At 35.5% G+C, this 16,091-nt stretch overlaps 1 protein-coding gene across 10 annotated transcripts in view; it reads left to right on the top strand.

Moving 5' to 3' along the window:
• Window positions 1-16,091, top strand: part of DMD (dystrophin) — a 1,234,381-nt gene that overhangs the window by 1,099,879 nt on the left and 118,411 nt on the right. For all 10 annotated transcript variants that reach the window (XM_084305928.1, XM_084305932.1, XM_084305933.1 and 7 more), the window contains one exon: window positions 5,634-5,712. In XM_084305928.1, coding sequence (XP_084162054.1) covers window positions 5,634-5,712 — 79 coding nt within the window. The remainder of the gene's footprint in view (window positions 1-5,633; window positions 5,713-16,091) is intronic.

The following is a 16,091-nucleotide window of genomic DNA, read 5'->3' as shown; positions in this document are numbered from 1 at the left end:
TATGTTTGGTATATGTTTTATTCAGAACTGAGAACTTTCAGGGAAATCTGTTGACAAAAAAGTTTTCTTATCTTTAAGAAAAAAAAGGGGCGGGCATTATTTTTTCTGCATTTTATGCTGGAATTCTAGCACTTGGCTAATGTGACTAACAATGATGAATCAGAAAGAGGGAGAATTGAAAATATTTTTTCTTATGGTATTAGTAATCCCTCAACAAAATAGCACATGACACTATGAAGTGAAGACACTATGACAGCATGATTTCACTTAGAAATAGGGACTGTAAAGGCTGCTGTTCTTTTCCAGGAGCACCAAGATCTTTTTTCCTAACGAGAATGTAAGTCAACTTGGGAGGTGCAGATGTAACTAAGTGTGCAGAGAAAACATGGAAAGAAAAAACAAAACAAAACAAACAAACAAAAAATATTACCTTACTTTGTTTTGCAAATTACGGTATTTCTAGAGACATCCACCTAGAAATAAGTAAGGGTGAGTCCCAACAGGGACTGTTGTATGTAGATAAAACATACATAGACATACAAAGTACAATCCTATAGTGTTCCCATTTACTAGTTTCATGTTTTAAACCGCATATTGACTTTTCAGGTAATGTCACTGGTGTTACATGTGGAGTTGTTTTTCAAATGAATGCAGACAAATAATCACTCTATCAACAGAATGTATTCTGCACACTGAAGCACATACCTAACCTTTTAGGAGAAAATCACAAGTTCTTTCAGTTATGGCAGCTAGATCAAACTGCAAAAGGCTAAGGGATGCAGATTTATCCCCCATTTTTGTAATACACTTTATTTCCTTGCTCATCAATTATTCTGAGATTATATATATTTATTACAAACATGTTATGTTAATGTAAGTATTAGAACATGGAGAAAATTATTAAATCTTTTTACAAGAAATAACCTTTGCATGATGGTAATGCTTTCAAGCAGGAACAGATGAGTGTGCAATGTACGTTTTTAGCTGGTTCACTGGTAAACACAGCAGCAGTTGAACTGTACTGTGCTATAGAACAGCAAAGATGCTTTTGATACAGCGTCATCTAAGCAGAGCTGTAGGCATTTGTCTGTGCCTTTTTGTGCAAGAGTGTGCATTCACACAGTTATCATTCAGAGTGTGAAAGCTAGAAAAGCCAAATGCAGTTGCACTTAGATTTATTTGCATGCTAGATCTCACAAAACTCTTCAAGAGACATTAATTGAATGTCTCAGGAAGGAGATTTTAAAGTAGTGTTTAACAGATATCTAGCATTAATACTGAGTGACAGGTACTTTCTGAGTACGTGGAAAATATTGAGAATCAAAACACTTAATTTTCTTTCTTGATCTAGACCTGTTTTGTAGTCTGGACATGAACACGAAGTAATGCTTTATTACATTTTTTATTAAAAAATGCTCAGTTAAAACCTAGCAAAATTAACAAAAATGCAAGACTGTAGTAGTTGTCTCAAGTCAAATCCAATAAATCCTAATTTTGATTTCAATAGAGCTGTTACAAGTGCTTTCAAGGTTAGATCCCTACATTATAGAAAGTACCTAGAAACTGTTCCTAGCAAATGCAAGATATAGCTCTGTGTATGTTATCATCATCATTTGTTTATCTGAACCTTATTATACATTCAGTTCACATGGCTGCACTCAAGTGATGGGAAACAGAATGTGTTTCATCAAATGTTTTAAAATTCTCCTATCTTAATGGAGAGGAACTTTAAATAAAATATTTTATTTGTTTGTTTAGCAGAAACTTTTTATATTCTATGTCAATATCACTTAAAATAGTGTAGGACTGTTTATATTAAAATCCTCAGCTTCATGTATAATGTTTACTGCATTACTGTGGCTCCATCATTTATGACTGAATGAAGATAAATGCAATGCAAAACAATAGATTAAATAAATAATGGAAATTTGTCTCTCTTCAAGCAAACATTTTCAATGAAAAAAAACAAACAAACAACATTTCAAGTATCCTGATCACAGAACTTGATGTTTGTTTTAAAGACAAAATTGGATATAAACAGAAGATTTTGGTCAGTTAAAACCATTTTCTCATATCTTGATTCAAATAATGCAATAGCTGACCTTTTAGAAATCCAGTTATTGATTTTTCAGTAACATTACCTGTGGAGAAATACTATAGAGAGTTTGATCTAAAAGATAGGCTAGTAACTGGTAACAGTGCCTTTAAAAACAATGGTGGTTTTTTTTTGCATGATAATCTGACTAAGCTGATACTAGTAGGAAAAGACTACTGAAGTCAGAAGAGATCTTGTTTTCTTTGGTTATTGAGATATGTGGTGATTTTTTTCTTGCAAAACTTCACTAACATTATGTATGTTTTCTTGCATATAAAGTAAGGAAAATAAATACTTCAATTGGTTTGAAAATTTTGATGTTTTCTTCATGCACAGCTACAGTTTTTCACATTTTTTTTCTATGTAAAATTGCACTTGGTTCAGTACATAGCATAGGCTACTATATTTGGAGGAACTTATTTCACTTTATTCTGAAGAAATTTAATACAAAAAATAATTTAAAATTCAGGAATTACCAATTGCTTGTTTTTAAAAAGGAAATAAGAAGTGAGAATATTTTTTTCAAGAATCAAGAATCAAGAATAAGCTATGAAGACCCAAACCATTCTATGATTCTATAACTGGAATATATAATTCTGCCTCTCCTGGTAGTTAGGGTATAAGCCACAAAGCCAAATCCAACTTTGCTTTTATTGGACCAGTCTTCAATTATTGTGGCTTCAAATTCTGTCATTTTGGCATTTACATCTTAGTATTAGTAAAAGTCATGGAGACTAACTGCAGTAATATTCTTTGCTCTAGCATCAACAGAGAGTCCATATTATGGCACCTAGAAGGTTGTATATGATATGTAAGTACATCAATAATTGGTACTTCCTGGTAGACAAATGGAATAACTTTTTCAATTCTGAAGTGATTGTTCCTGGAAAATATTCTGGATTTTTGAATATTGATTTTTTTTTTCAATCTATTGATTTTTTTTTCAATTGTTTTGTTCATCTTTGAATTGACAAAATATACCTCTAGACAGAGATATTTCCAGGCTTACATCCAAGGTTGTTCAGCTTGAAAGTTTACCTTGGAGTGTTTAGGGTATTTTTTTCTGGATATGCATATGTGACTAAAATTCTCGGTTTTGAGCAACTCAAAACTTGCCTGGATATTCTGTAGTGATTGTCATTCTCAGCTTTGCACACTTGAAGAAAATGTATGGAGCTGGCAGTGGTCACAACCACCTAAGTATTCCTGTAGTCTTTGCTGACTGCAAACTGGATGTTGTCATTCTCATACAGGAAACTGTTCCATGCTGGCTATTTGTGGAGATCTCATTCGCTTTAGAGATTCTGCATGTCAGAAAGTACTTTTTCCATCCTAATTCACTTATTGAAAAGTAAGTGCTAATATCGAGAAGTCATCTCACATTTCTTTACTAACCAGCAATGACCTAATAACAAAATAAAGGCCTGTTATGAGGTTTTTGTTTTGTTTTGTTTTAATAGGACTCTACAGAATATATATAATCTCATTTACATTTTTTTCTGCATTTTTTTTTACTGGTATGTTTTTCTTTTATGTATATTAAAGATTATCTTCCTAGTCCTCATTGAAAGATCATTTCTGGATTGAAAATAATTTCACATTAGTTTATGCTTCAGTAGCTAAGCTAATGAATTTGATGACCAGAAGCAGTCCTATCATTGTCTATCCATGTGCAGACTTTGCTATCTTTTATCTATACTGTGAATTAAATGCAAACTCAACCCCAAAGTCATCTACCATCCATAATGGTACCAGTCAGAACTAAGTGATGAAGCACTACTTTACAGAACATCTCTCCATGCAATTCACTCTAAATTGTCCTTTAGATTTCTTCTGCCCAGAATTTCGGAAGTTTTAGAGAGTTCAGCCTCTTCCTAGATGTATCTAATTCTGTATCTAATCAGGAATAGTAAGCAGAAAAAGCACAAGTCACAGGACTTAGCCTGCCAGTAGGTTCACCCTAAACCTACTGGTATAAATGTTCCTCTGAGTAATTCTATGTTCAAGAAAACAGTGGAAATAAGAACAGAGGCCTGTAAGAACAGAACATTGTAATATTCTAGTAATATGCAGCAAGGACTGACAAAAGAAAAAAAAATAAAAATTGATTGTTTCTGTGTATATGAAGCCAGAGGAGAAAAGAAGGTAGAAATGGAGAAAGCAACAGGGAACGCATCTGAAAAATGGCTTGAGGGGAAAAAAAAAAAAAAAAGAGGGGGGGAGGGGGGGGCATTTTGGTCATTTGGTTTTAAAACTGTAAAATAAAATAAAATAAAATAAAATAAAATAAAATAAAATAAAATAAAATAAAATAAAATAAAATAAAATAAAATAAAATAATATCCTGCTGTTAAATTTCTATTGTATCTCCCGAAAAAAAGATTTGGGGATCTGGGGTTTGTTTGCTAAACAAACACATTCATATCAATTCCTTCATTATTTTTTACTTCTAACTGAATCGCACCTAATTATTATAGAATTGTTCCTGCCTCCACCAACCAAAAAATCTGTGGAAGTTTTAAAAGTGTGGATTGCTTTTTACTTATGCATATTCTTTGTTTCTTGGTATTGTATCTCACAATTAAGACAATAAAAACAGACCAATCACCTTCACCTTCTGCTTTGCCAAGGCTGATACAACACTTTTTCTTACAGGCAATATTTAGGTGAATCCAATCCGTATCAGTTTATCAGTTATTTTTCCTTGCTTTACCTGACCTTAGATTTAGGCCTAACTTAACTGATGGTGTCCTTTTAGCATAAAGTCTGTAAAGCTGATATTAGATATCATTGATACAATATGGAATCTTACAGCAACTGCCTGCTCTTGGCTGCTTGCTTGATGCATAACCATACTGGAATTTTCAAGGGTAAAGAAGGAAACCAATCTTACAATTACATCTATGCTTCTATGCAGTGCAACAACCCAACAAAGCACTAAGAATAATATGTTCTTCTAAGGACATCTTTCAGGGAAGAAGGGGCCAAGGGGATAGGAATTCACCTAACTAAAAACACAGATAAATGTATGAGTGCAGATGCACTTTGCCTTTTTTAGTTAGGCATTATTCTAAAATACAGTAATCATGTCCACACTAAAATAGGTTAGTTTTCTTATGCTGATATAAAACATATAATCTCACAAAAAGGATTTTTGCAGTAGCTCCAGTAAAAGTATTAGCTTAGATAAATGTTTATGGCTTTAATATTGGCAAGCAATTGTCTTATTCTTTTCAGGTGCATATAAGTCAGGCCAATTTGTTATACCTTTCTTTATCAACCTGTTCATTTTTAACTTGTTCTAGCATTGGTTAAAGTTGGGGTTGGGGGAAGAGGAAGTAAAAATCTTTTTTTGACCTTCTTCTGAGAAAGACACATTAAATATCAGTTAATCCCTGAGGTTTATAGATTGTTACAGGAGCTTTCTTAAATTTAAACAGAATGTTCTGTAATGAAAAAAAAAAAAAAAAAAGTATCTGACTATAATTGCTGCTTGTTACTTGTTTAGGAGAAAGTCATTCTACTTCTTTGTTCACAGGTGGCCATTGATGAGCGTATCAGGCAACTGCATGAAGCTCACAGGGATTTTGGCCCTACTTCCCAGCATTTTCTTACCAGTGAGTACCTTCCCAATTTTTTTTGCTCAGCTTGCATACACAGCTAATTGATAATTTTTGTAGCCATGTGCCAGCTATGGCTGCTCTGAATTTCTATTATAGACCATATTAAAACGTCTCTTCCCTTCCCTTCCTGGGAGCCAAAGATTGCTAAATAAGTTCACATAGTCCAGGGTAAAAGGAAAATGTCTGCCAGTATCAATTCTATCTGCCTATACATCTGTCAGTGCCAAGCTATTCTTCACTGTTTGAAGATTCCCTTCTAGGAATAGTGAAATAATATGATGGTGAAAAATGTAAAAGTTCCTGATGATTGTAACACAGAAAGGATTAAAAATAATAATAATAAAATTAATTTGCTTTATCTGTTTGAGATCAGAAATATTCTACGCCAAAAAGGGATAAAATAAGATGTGCAAGAGAAATATTTTGTCTATAGGCTTTGCAGGATTTGATCACTTTAGCAGAGTAGTGAGAAGATCAAAACCATAGTGAGAAAGTTGGTAGAAGGATAGCAGTTAAGTAAACATTTTACAACTCTGCATAAAATATAATTGCCACTAACTTTGCCAGTAACATTCCCACTCCACCTCCACACACTCTCTTTCATCAAGGATGTTTTGAAGTACACTGAAAGACAACTTGAAACACCTTCAAAGCTCCAAGGCAGTGAGTAAAATGAAGCTTCTTAAAGGCCATGTCTTCTCTATTGTACTTCAATTAAGGAAAGTAAACAGTAAAACTTTATTTAAGAGATTATATCAGCAGAACAGAACACAGTCACAGGATAATGGTCTCCTCCATGCGGAGGGACAAGCTACCCAGACATCAGAGATAGATGTTATTGTTATTGTACAGCTACATTCAGAGTGGGGTAGAGGACAAACTTTTCTTCATCTGACAGTGCACTGTAATTTTAATTGGTTAACTGTTTTTCTGCCAGCCAAAGAAAAAGACAGTGAGGAAAAAACAGAGGCAGGGACATCTCAATGGAGTGAATTGCTAACTTAAAAGAGAGTCTATGTTGTGCCATGTAAGCACAACAGAGGTGCACAGTAGTTCAACCTTGCATCTAATTTTATCAAATGTTGGGTCTGTGAAGAAAAAAGAGTGATTTCCGTAATTTCTCATACTTTTGCAAAATGTTTTTTAATTAGCTCTGAATCACTGAGAATAATCTACCTACCCAGTATAAGTAAGTGCAAGTCAGATATGCCAGAATGGAATGTATGAGAATTATGGGTGTATGACATGAATGGAACACATAAAGAGATACCTGTTTTTCTTATTTGATGTACAGTTTATTCCTAGGGAAAAATGAATTTCTCACAGAGAAAAAAAATTGTTATGTGTACATTAACCAAGACTATGTTGCAATATACAAGAGTGTCCTAACTGTGTTGTGCAACTCACGTGACAGTTACTACTTTGCTGATAGCACAGATGAATCAAAGTTTCTCAGTTTTATAGCCACCTCTTTTATAGCCCAACTACCATCAGCAGGGCACCGAGACACTACTTCTGTGCTCTAGCCAGAGTCAACAGGGTGGAAATCATTCTGGTCACTTCTCATCACTTGAGGATCACTTTAGGAAAGGGAGGCAGGGGAAAGCATGCTGGCCTTGGAAACAGCCAAATCACTGAGAAAAAAAAAAAAATAAAATGGGCATATGCTTTCCATGTATTTGTTTGCTTGTCCTCTCTTGCTTGCTGTCTTAGATGTTTGCAAAATATGTGTCCAAATACATATTCTCAGATGTACCTGCAGAAGTTAGGGTTTTGAAGTGATGAAAATATCTATCAAATCTTTCTCAAGTATATATTCAGTCACTGAAAACCACCAGTGATCAGCCTCATGTTTCCTAAGAATCAAATCCCCAAAGTATTGAGTTCCTCAGTATCATGTACTATTCACACTCCCGAGGGAAGTATGCTGTTACATGCTTTTCAGGCACTGTCTCTTCTGTGTCCCCATGCTGATGGAATCAGATCTATTGGAGAGAGCTTTTCAAGAGAGGGATTTCTTGAGACTTTGCCATCTAGCCTTGGCCTTATTTCTGTATCTGTACATTTAGGGATGAACAATCCCAACATACAGATTGTAGATCAGAATGGGGCAGGTCAAATGGAGGTGAATTAACAGCTTGTAAATGATCTTTCAGTGCACTGATGGCAAGCAGAGTCCAAATGGGATCAGTCTAGCTGTGAAAAGATGAAACATGATAATTCTGCTTGCTGGATTTATTTTATATCCTCAGTGCACAAAATGTTTTTATATAAGGAGCTGAGGTACACATAAGACCAATGAAAACTGTAATAAGTATGAAAAATAAGTGATTTATTTTCTATTTCATGTCTAATTTATATCCCAATGATAATCAGTTCATCCTCTCAAACTCAGCATCAGCTTGCCCTCTACTTATAGATAGTTGCACATCCTTAAGTGTGAGTGATGATCTTCAGCTCCCAACTGTGTTTATGTAATAAAAATTATTCTTTTAAAAGGCGAGTGGTGCAGGATCTCATATTTATCACATCCTTTTCAGGCAAGAAATCAAGTGGTAGTTTCTGTATCTAAAAACTTACAACCTGTTTCAAGAGGTATTTTTATAGCTGTTTCTAAGAGATGGGAAGGGTGGTGTGAGTTAGAGAAATAAGGTGTGGAAAAAAAAATCTCCTTTGTGAATTTTAATTTAGGGGCGATTTTTCCCAATTGTCCTTTCTTGCAGTTCAACCTTCTCTTTCCACTCTTTCATCTTGTAATTGAGCAGGTGACAGTATTAATCTATACCAGAACATAGGGTAATTCAGACATCTCTTGGTTGTGAGTTAAAGAAGTAATGATAAAAGAGCCAGTGTCCACTTGTGTTTCTCTACCAGGACTTTGGGCTGCCCTCAGTTTTGAAGGACTCTCACCAAAACTGGCCCACACCTCTCTGCTGGCAGGTGGGCCTGCCCCTCTCCAGCCTTCTGCATTTTTTTTTGCTGGGCTCTCTCACCCCAGCCCTTGGTATTCCAATCACTCTGTCATGCTTCCCCAAGATCTTGTCACACTCTGCCAGTCTCCACAGAGTCCCAGCTCCTCTTCCATTTATTCCTAGCCACCTGGCCAAGGACTGAGCCTATCACCATTAGCACGAATAGTTGTTATAGCTGGTAAATGTATTACATGTGCAAGACATTATATCATGAATTCACAGAGTTTGTTGTTTTTGAAGGTTTTGCTGTTTAATTAGAATGATATAAATCAGGATGTGAAAAAGTAGCAAAAAAATCTCTTTTCTATTAAAGAGAAACTGGTAAATATTTAGCAAAGTCATTTAAATGTCTGTGATTCCTTCATGCATGGTGGTGCTTAATTTGGAAGCTATATACGCTAACCGAGGTGTGAAAAAGGATACCTGCAATCCCACTTTAAGTGCAAATTTTAACATAATGCCAGCTCCAGAGTTTTAATGACTCTTCTGGAATAATTTTACTTTTTTGACTACTCCTTTATTTGTATCTATGATACTGCCTCTCACAGGGAATAGGATTCATTGTCTCTTGTTGGAGAACCCACCTATATTGTCAAAACAGTATTTCTTTTTTTTTGAGATGCAGTAAATGAGAGGTAAGATTGATGTCAGATTGTTTTTAATATCATTTTCTGTGCTAACCAGCCAGCAACCAATTCTGTTGTGTTTTTTGTTGTTTTTTTTTTTTAATGTAGTAGCTCATTCATGTGAATCTTTTGTGAGCACTAAAAAACAGAAGGTATTACATATTTTAAAAGCCTATACAAACCTTGTATTTTACTGTCCAGTGTGAGATCATCTGTTAGCATGTGTAGCATGTCAATGAAGTGACGCCATGAAGCAGTGCTCAGATATAACTGGTAGCTACCTACAAGCTCGACCAGCAGATCCCAGGTTCTGCTTGTCCTTTCCAAGCACTAACCACTCAAAGAACACAGACCTTTGTCACAGCAGAGAAACTGGAAATAAAAGAAACAGAAAGAAATTTAGATTTGCAAGTCTGAAAGGCTTCTTTACATCTAGCTAACATTTTGTGACTTTTATGTCCCAGGCTACAAGCATCTGCCACCTGGATGCACCAGTGCCAGATTTTTGAATCTGAACACCGAAATACCCTGTGCCAGGAACTTGGTTTTAACTAACTATGGCTTTAGGTTTCAGTCTACTGAGCCCCAACAACACTGACGTTAATGTGATATGCAGCAGCCATAACAACTTTAATTCAGAAACAGAAAGGTTGGGAAAGCGGGAGCCAGCAGTTCACATTACAAGCTAGTGATCAAAGTGCTTGTGTAGCTGCTGCGTTTTGTGGTAGGCAATTTTTGCTGAAAAGTAAAAGATGCAACCATGGGAGTGGGCTATACATGTATAACCTAGGTCTCTGCTTCTCTGGATAAGCTCAGAGTTGTTAGGGTTCAGATCTCTTTTTCCCTTCTTTCTGTTATTTATGCCACTCTCCTGAGAAATCAGAGATGTGGGCCAGAATTCCTTCAAGGTGGGAGAGAAGTCAGGTACTCACCTCCCACTCAGGGTGAGTGCTTAGATTACTATGCAAAACAGAGGGTAGTGAAGCTCTCTCTTGCCCAGGCAGACATGTCTTTAAAAGGGCAAGTCGTGCTCATTAAGACATCAGGCTCTAAACATGACAGGGCTACAGGACTCTTTAGATGCTTTACCCATTCAGATGAGAGATCATTTTTCAGTGCAAACAGCAGTATCTTTCTCTTTTATTTCTCATTGCATGCATTATCTTATATTGTCTTCCAGATAGCACTTTTGACATGCAGACATCAAAGACCATGTCCATTCATCCATGTCTGTGGGATATATGATTTAATATTTTTAGAAATCACAGTTAATGTTTTGAATACAAATATTACCAAGGAATAATAAAAAGAGGATAAGTAGTCTCAAAAGAACCAGGCTAAATCTGAGAATTCCCTGGAAGCGCAAAGATTTTATTATGGCATTTAAATGTGGTCAAGATAGAGACTGACTGCCTTTTTTTTTTTTTTTTCTTTGTTTTGTCTAAATGCAAAGTGACTGCATGTGCTTAGGCTGAGCAATTCAGTATTGGCCATTTCTTATCATTTCCTATGGTATATCTTGGGCTGCCCAGAGTGGTTGTGGAGACATTCAAAACCAGCCTGGATGCATTCCTGTGTGACATGACCTAGGTGTTCCTGCTCTGGCAGGGGGATTGGACTAGATGGTCTTTCAAGGTCCCTTCCAATCCCTAACATTCCGTGATTCTGTGATCTTATATTTTCCATGGTGTATCTTGTATTCCTGTAGAGCCAGAACAAAACCATAGAACTCAAAATTTTAAGAAAATAGGTGAGTTACATGGGTATAACAAAAAGTTTATTAAAGGCCTGTCTAAAGTTAGAAAGCAAGACCCAGCAGTTCTTTGTGAAAGATGCTGACCTGCAGTCCTTAGACATAAAGCTTATGTGTGTAAGGGGCAGGAAGTCACCTGGGTCCTCAGTATTTAGACAGTCAAGTACTTGAGGAGTTAACTTTGTTATTGTGAACAATCATCTGCATATTCATTACTAATTAGGGTCTTACACTCCTAATTCCAGTTTTCTGGCAATCCCTGGGAAGAATATCAGCCTAGGTTTTGGGTACTTACATGTAGTAGCCTTGCTGGTACCTTCGTCACTGTACCCAGCTGAAAAAAGTTAAGGAGATAAATTCTTTCCTGCACTCTCATGGGCTCACCTGGTTTCATTGCCTTGATTAAAAACTTTTGATCTTAATGTTATTACCCTTTCAGCAATCCATATAGCCATGTCCTCCCCTACAGGTGTGCAACTTGCAATTTATCCACTCAGAACTGAGATCTCCTTTAGACTAAAATTAAACCACAAACCCACTTCCATCAGACCTTGTTCTGTTACAGTTCTGAAACTTTTTTAAAAAGAACAAAATAAGATGTCCTTAAAGAAGGGGAAAAAAAACAAAAAAAAAACAACACCTTTATATATTCTATATGAGACATGGGTATTTAGCAGATTTATTTTTGCATTCATCTTACTCCATTTGCAGAAAACTCATTACCAATTTGATGAGGTCAATTTATGACCTCATTTGATGAACAAGTTTTAGAGATTTTAGTTTTAACAACATAAAAGTGCGACAGACACCATTAACAATATGAAGTATCTGTATGAATATGTGGATTGATGCAGACTATATCACTTGGCTGTATTTCATGCAGAATCTTTTATTACATAGATTCTTTATCAAGTAGATGCTTGTATTTTTGCCATTTTATAGTAGTGTGACATTTAAGAAAAATAACTATTAGGTGGATTTTACATTTTGTGCCACTAGTGGCATTTTGAAACTTCTGGGAACACTGTTCATGATTTAAAGTATGCATTATTTAGGTCATATCATATAATGTTGACCCTAGGTTGCAGGTAAGAAATCTTAAGTTGTCCATAAGGATTCCAGCAGGAAATGCAGAATGGCAAGTCCTCTTTTATAATTCTTGTAAAAGGAGTTAATACTGTTCCTGACCACATGCTGAGTGCTTTCACGACTGATAATTCCTTCTTCAAATTGATTAGAGGTGTTCTAAAGATGGTATATTCCTTAAAAGCCTGCATGTATGTTGCAGCAATAGACAGTACTTCTAGATCTGCAGGGAAAGAGGGGATGTTTGCTTGTATTTCAGAATTGCAGATTCCAAACTGAGAAGTAGTTCCCTGTCTCTGAAATGCCTGAGAATCATCCACATGTGCAGCGTGCCAAGCTAGGACTTGAAGCAGAATAGACTTCATGCTGTGTAGTTCTTAGGAAAGGAGGGATCATTTAGAAATCATTTTGATTGATGTCTCTGCCTTGTAGCTTCTAAATTGCTTAGTCACTATACTCTGATTTCAGTTTCTCGGCTACATGGTGCAACAGCAGACTTCATTGCTACACAACACAATCTGTTCTTCAGTCTCACTTGGTACAATAATAAATGCACATAATTTAGAAATCAATTCTCTATAAATCTGGAAAAAGTCGTATTTTACAGATGTATACCGACATTTGTTGTAAAGGATCTTGAAGAACTCACAAAAATTATGCAAACCCTTCTATTGTGCCACTGTCACACAGGCATACCAATTGGAGATGGCATCCTGCCAGCAAATATCATGAACTGATTATGGGAAAACATTGATTTAGCATATTCTCTCAGGAAGAGAAGCAGAAGCGCTTTTAAGTCTGTGGAGCACAATAGTTTATCATCTATAATGGTCTCATTTGAAAATAATTGGTAATACTTGATGCATCTTCTTTGAAAGAATAAGATACCTGATTCTTAGGAAGTCAGAGGCTTCCCAGACCCAGAGACCATCTCATTATTTTGTTGTTCCTGCCTCCCTTTATCTGAAGTCACCAATTCCGTACCTCGCCGCAGTGAAAATAATTGGTATGAAAATACATTTTATGTGAAGAATTAAATAAATTTCTAGCCCTTTGTTTGCATGAAGATAATAATGATGATAATCCCAAGTAGGACAATAGCAGTCACGCAGGTAGAGCTCCTAGGCTGAAGCAGCATTATTAAAATATGAACATAATTAAGCACTTTGCTGTGCTACAACTGCAGTGGCCACCAAGCAGGTAGTACAGGTCTTGATTGTGAACAAATAGATGTGGTCCGCTTTAACTATCATGGAGATGAAATGCAGATATAATAAATACAATAAATTTATAAGAAAAAATAATTGATATACATAACAGTGCATGGAATATGGGTACTAGGTGGTTTGACTTTACAATTCCTATCCTGAAACTGTTGGCCAGTGCTCCCCAAGTGTTAACTAAGACTCAAAAGATTTTCTCTGTATTTAAATCTGAAAATGTAAACTTGTGATATTGGAAGGTGACGAGAGGTGTGTGCTGACTTTTTAAATAAGGATCACTGAGAGTAATTTTTAACTGGATATACTAAATTAAGTCTTTGAATAGCTGAAGGAATAGTTTACTATTAGCAAACATACATGTATTTTTCATTATATTTGCAGTGCTAAAGTGAAATATTTATCAGATTAGTTTCATAATATCAACTCCAGATAAAACTATGCTATCATACTAGTTAATATTTCATTCATATCCCTGTATAGATTAAAACACTGCTGAAGTCCATAGAGCCATTATGCTACGGTATCATTATACATTCTGAAAACAAATAAGGATGTAGGCTTACCACCAAGATCCATGTTTACTTAAGTTGAACAATATCCAAAGCAAGTCTTAGAAATTAGCACACCAACAGAAAAAATTAAACTCTCAAATTTAAGTAACCATTAAAGTGCGTAGCAATAAAAATAAAGAGTACAGAAATTTAAATTCACTCTCAAAACGCCTTGTATTTTGTTGTAGTATTTAATTGCAGTAGACAGCATTGCAAGTAGCTGGGTGTATGATAATAGATTCTTAGACTGTGCAAGTTAGAACAATAAAACACATTTGAATTACACTTGGCAATAAGGAAATGTCTGTTTCTTGAGTGTAGCAGCACACTGGGATATTACAGTGTCATACAGAAAAGCATTTGCTAAGTGTATTTAGCTGGACAACTGAAATGGCCTTACCAAGGAATTAAAGATACATGTCCATTACCTGCACTAGCTTTGTAATAGATAGTAAACCCATACTGGTAACCAGAGAAACAGCTGCTCTCAGCTTCTGGGCTTCTGCCAAAAATGAAATGATTATTGTCTTAGCATAGCTGTAAAAAGTACCACGTATTTTGTCAACTCAAATTTAGGCAAGACTAGAATCATCCAGGAAAGTAAAAGTGTATTATAGACAGCTTCACAGCAATCTCTTGAAGTAACACTAAATCCAATTATGCAGAACATCAGAGAATTGTTTGTTATTCCTAAAGCTCTTAGTTCTCATGAAAGCAAAGTATTTGTTCCTATTTTAATGTATTGAGAACATTATTTTATATAAGATTATGTGATAATAAGTCATGACTGCAAAACTCTTATGCAGATTGATTCAGCAACAACAGAAAAACTGCACCTTCCAAAAATAAGTGATGATCTGTCCTGTAGGTATTTAACTGAAAACAAATCTTAGAGTGGCAGAACTGTAGCTTGGTGGTGTTCCCACTAGGAATATTAATGACTGTTTTGGAGAGAGATAAGGAAGAAGGTCAATTTTTAGTAAATACTGAAGGGTATTTTATTTTCAAAAATTATAACTTAGTATAATCCTATTCAACTTAGTCCTCAGATAACACAATCCCATGGGGTCAGAAACTTTATAATTGCAATGGAGTAGGCCTTTTAAAGATATTTGATGTGCCGCATATTAACTCACAGTGTCATATTAATGAATAAAAGCATACAAAGAAATCACCAAGACATTGATAATGTAAAATTAAACTGTAACTTGTGTGTAACTCCTTGCCTTTGGTTTCCTACCCCCTTCTAGATGGTGGAGAATATCAGATCAGTCACCAAAACTACACTTAACAGCAGTTTATGTTCTCACCAGTAGACGGAATAAATAAGAATTATGGTTAAGAATTGCATATGAAGCATAATGTAAAACTGGGGTTAAAAGGAGGGGATGTTTCCTTTTTTTAATGTAGTTAACATCAATACATAGCATCATATTCCATTTTTTATACTTTTTGCAGTCATATATAGATTATGTAACAGATTGCATCTTTCCATCATTTGAGGCTATACGAAACTGAGAAGTTGTGAGCATCTTGCAGTTAGTGCTCACCAAAAGAGCTGCTGCTCAATGAGTGGCAAGCTGCACCTTCACAGCTGTTCAGCTCTGCAGTGTACAGACATGAAACGAGACATCAGTCCCTGTCCCAAGAAGGAATATTTCATCATCTATAACTGATATATCTGAATATTTGTGTTTGAAAATAGAGTTCTGTGATTTTTTTATGTGTGGGTTATGACACACACTTCAACAGCATTATCATGCGCTTCTTCCATGGGAGCTACCATTATAATTCATTCTGCATTTCTGGTGCACTTCATGAATTTTCTGTTTTCGTGGTTCATACCTTTGAAATTAAATTTTTCCTTTCTTTCTTAAGAAGCACAGAACGATGTAAGTGTAAGTAATGGGAAAGCAGTACACAGCTTAGTTACAGCCATTTAGGTGGGGGTTAAAGGCAGTGACAACAGGACCATCAAAGTGGTAAGCTTTTCATAGGCCACCAGTAATCTCAGCCATGGTCATCAAGTCCTCTTACCCACATTCTAGTCTGTGAGCAGGGGACAGAGTGTTTCATTCCGCAAATTCACTCATGTGAATCTGGTTAACAGTTTTGGTACAAATTATATGAAATGTGGATATTGGTTGCTCATATTTGTATGG

The sequence above is a fragment of the Netta rufina genome (assembly GCF_964035555.1).
Source record: "Netta rufina genome assembly, chromosome: 1".
In the NCBI taxonomy this organism is placed as follows: Eukaryota; Metazoa; Chordata; class Aves; order Anseriformes; family Anatidae; genus Netta; species Netta rufina.
This window is presented reverse-complemented; position numbering and strand designations above follow the sequence as displayed.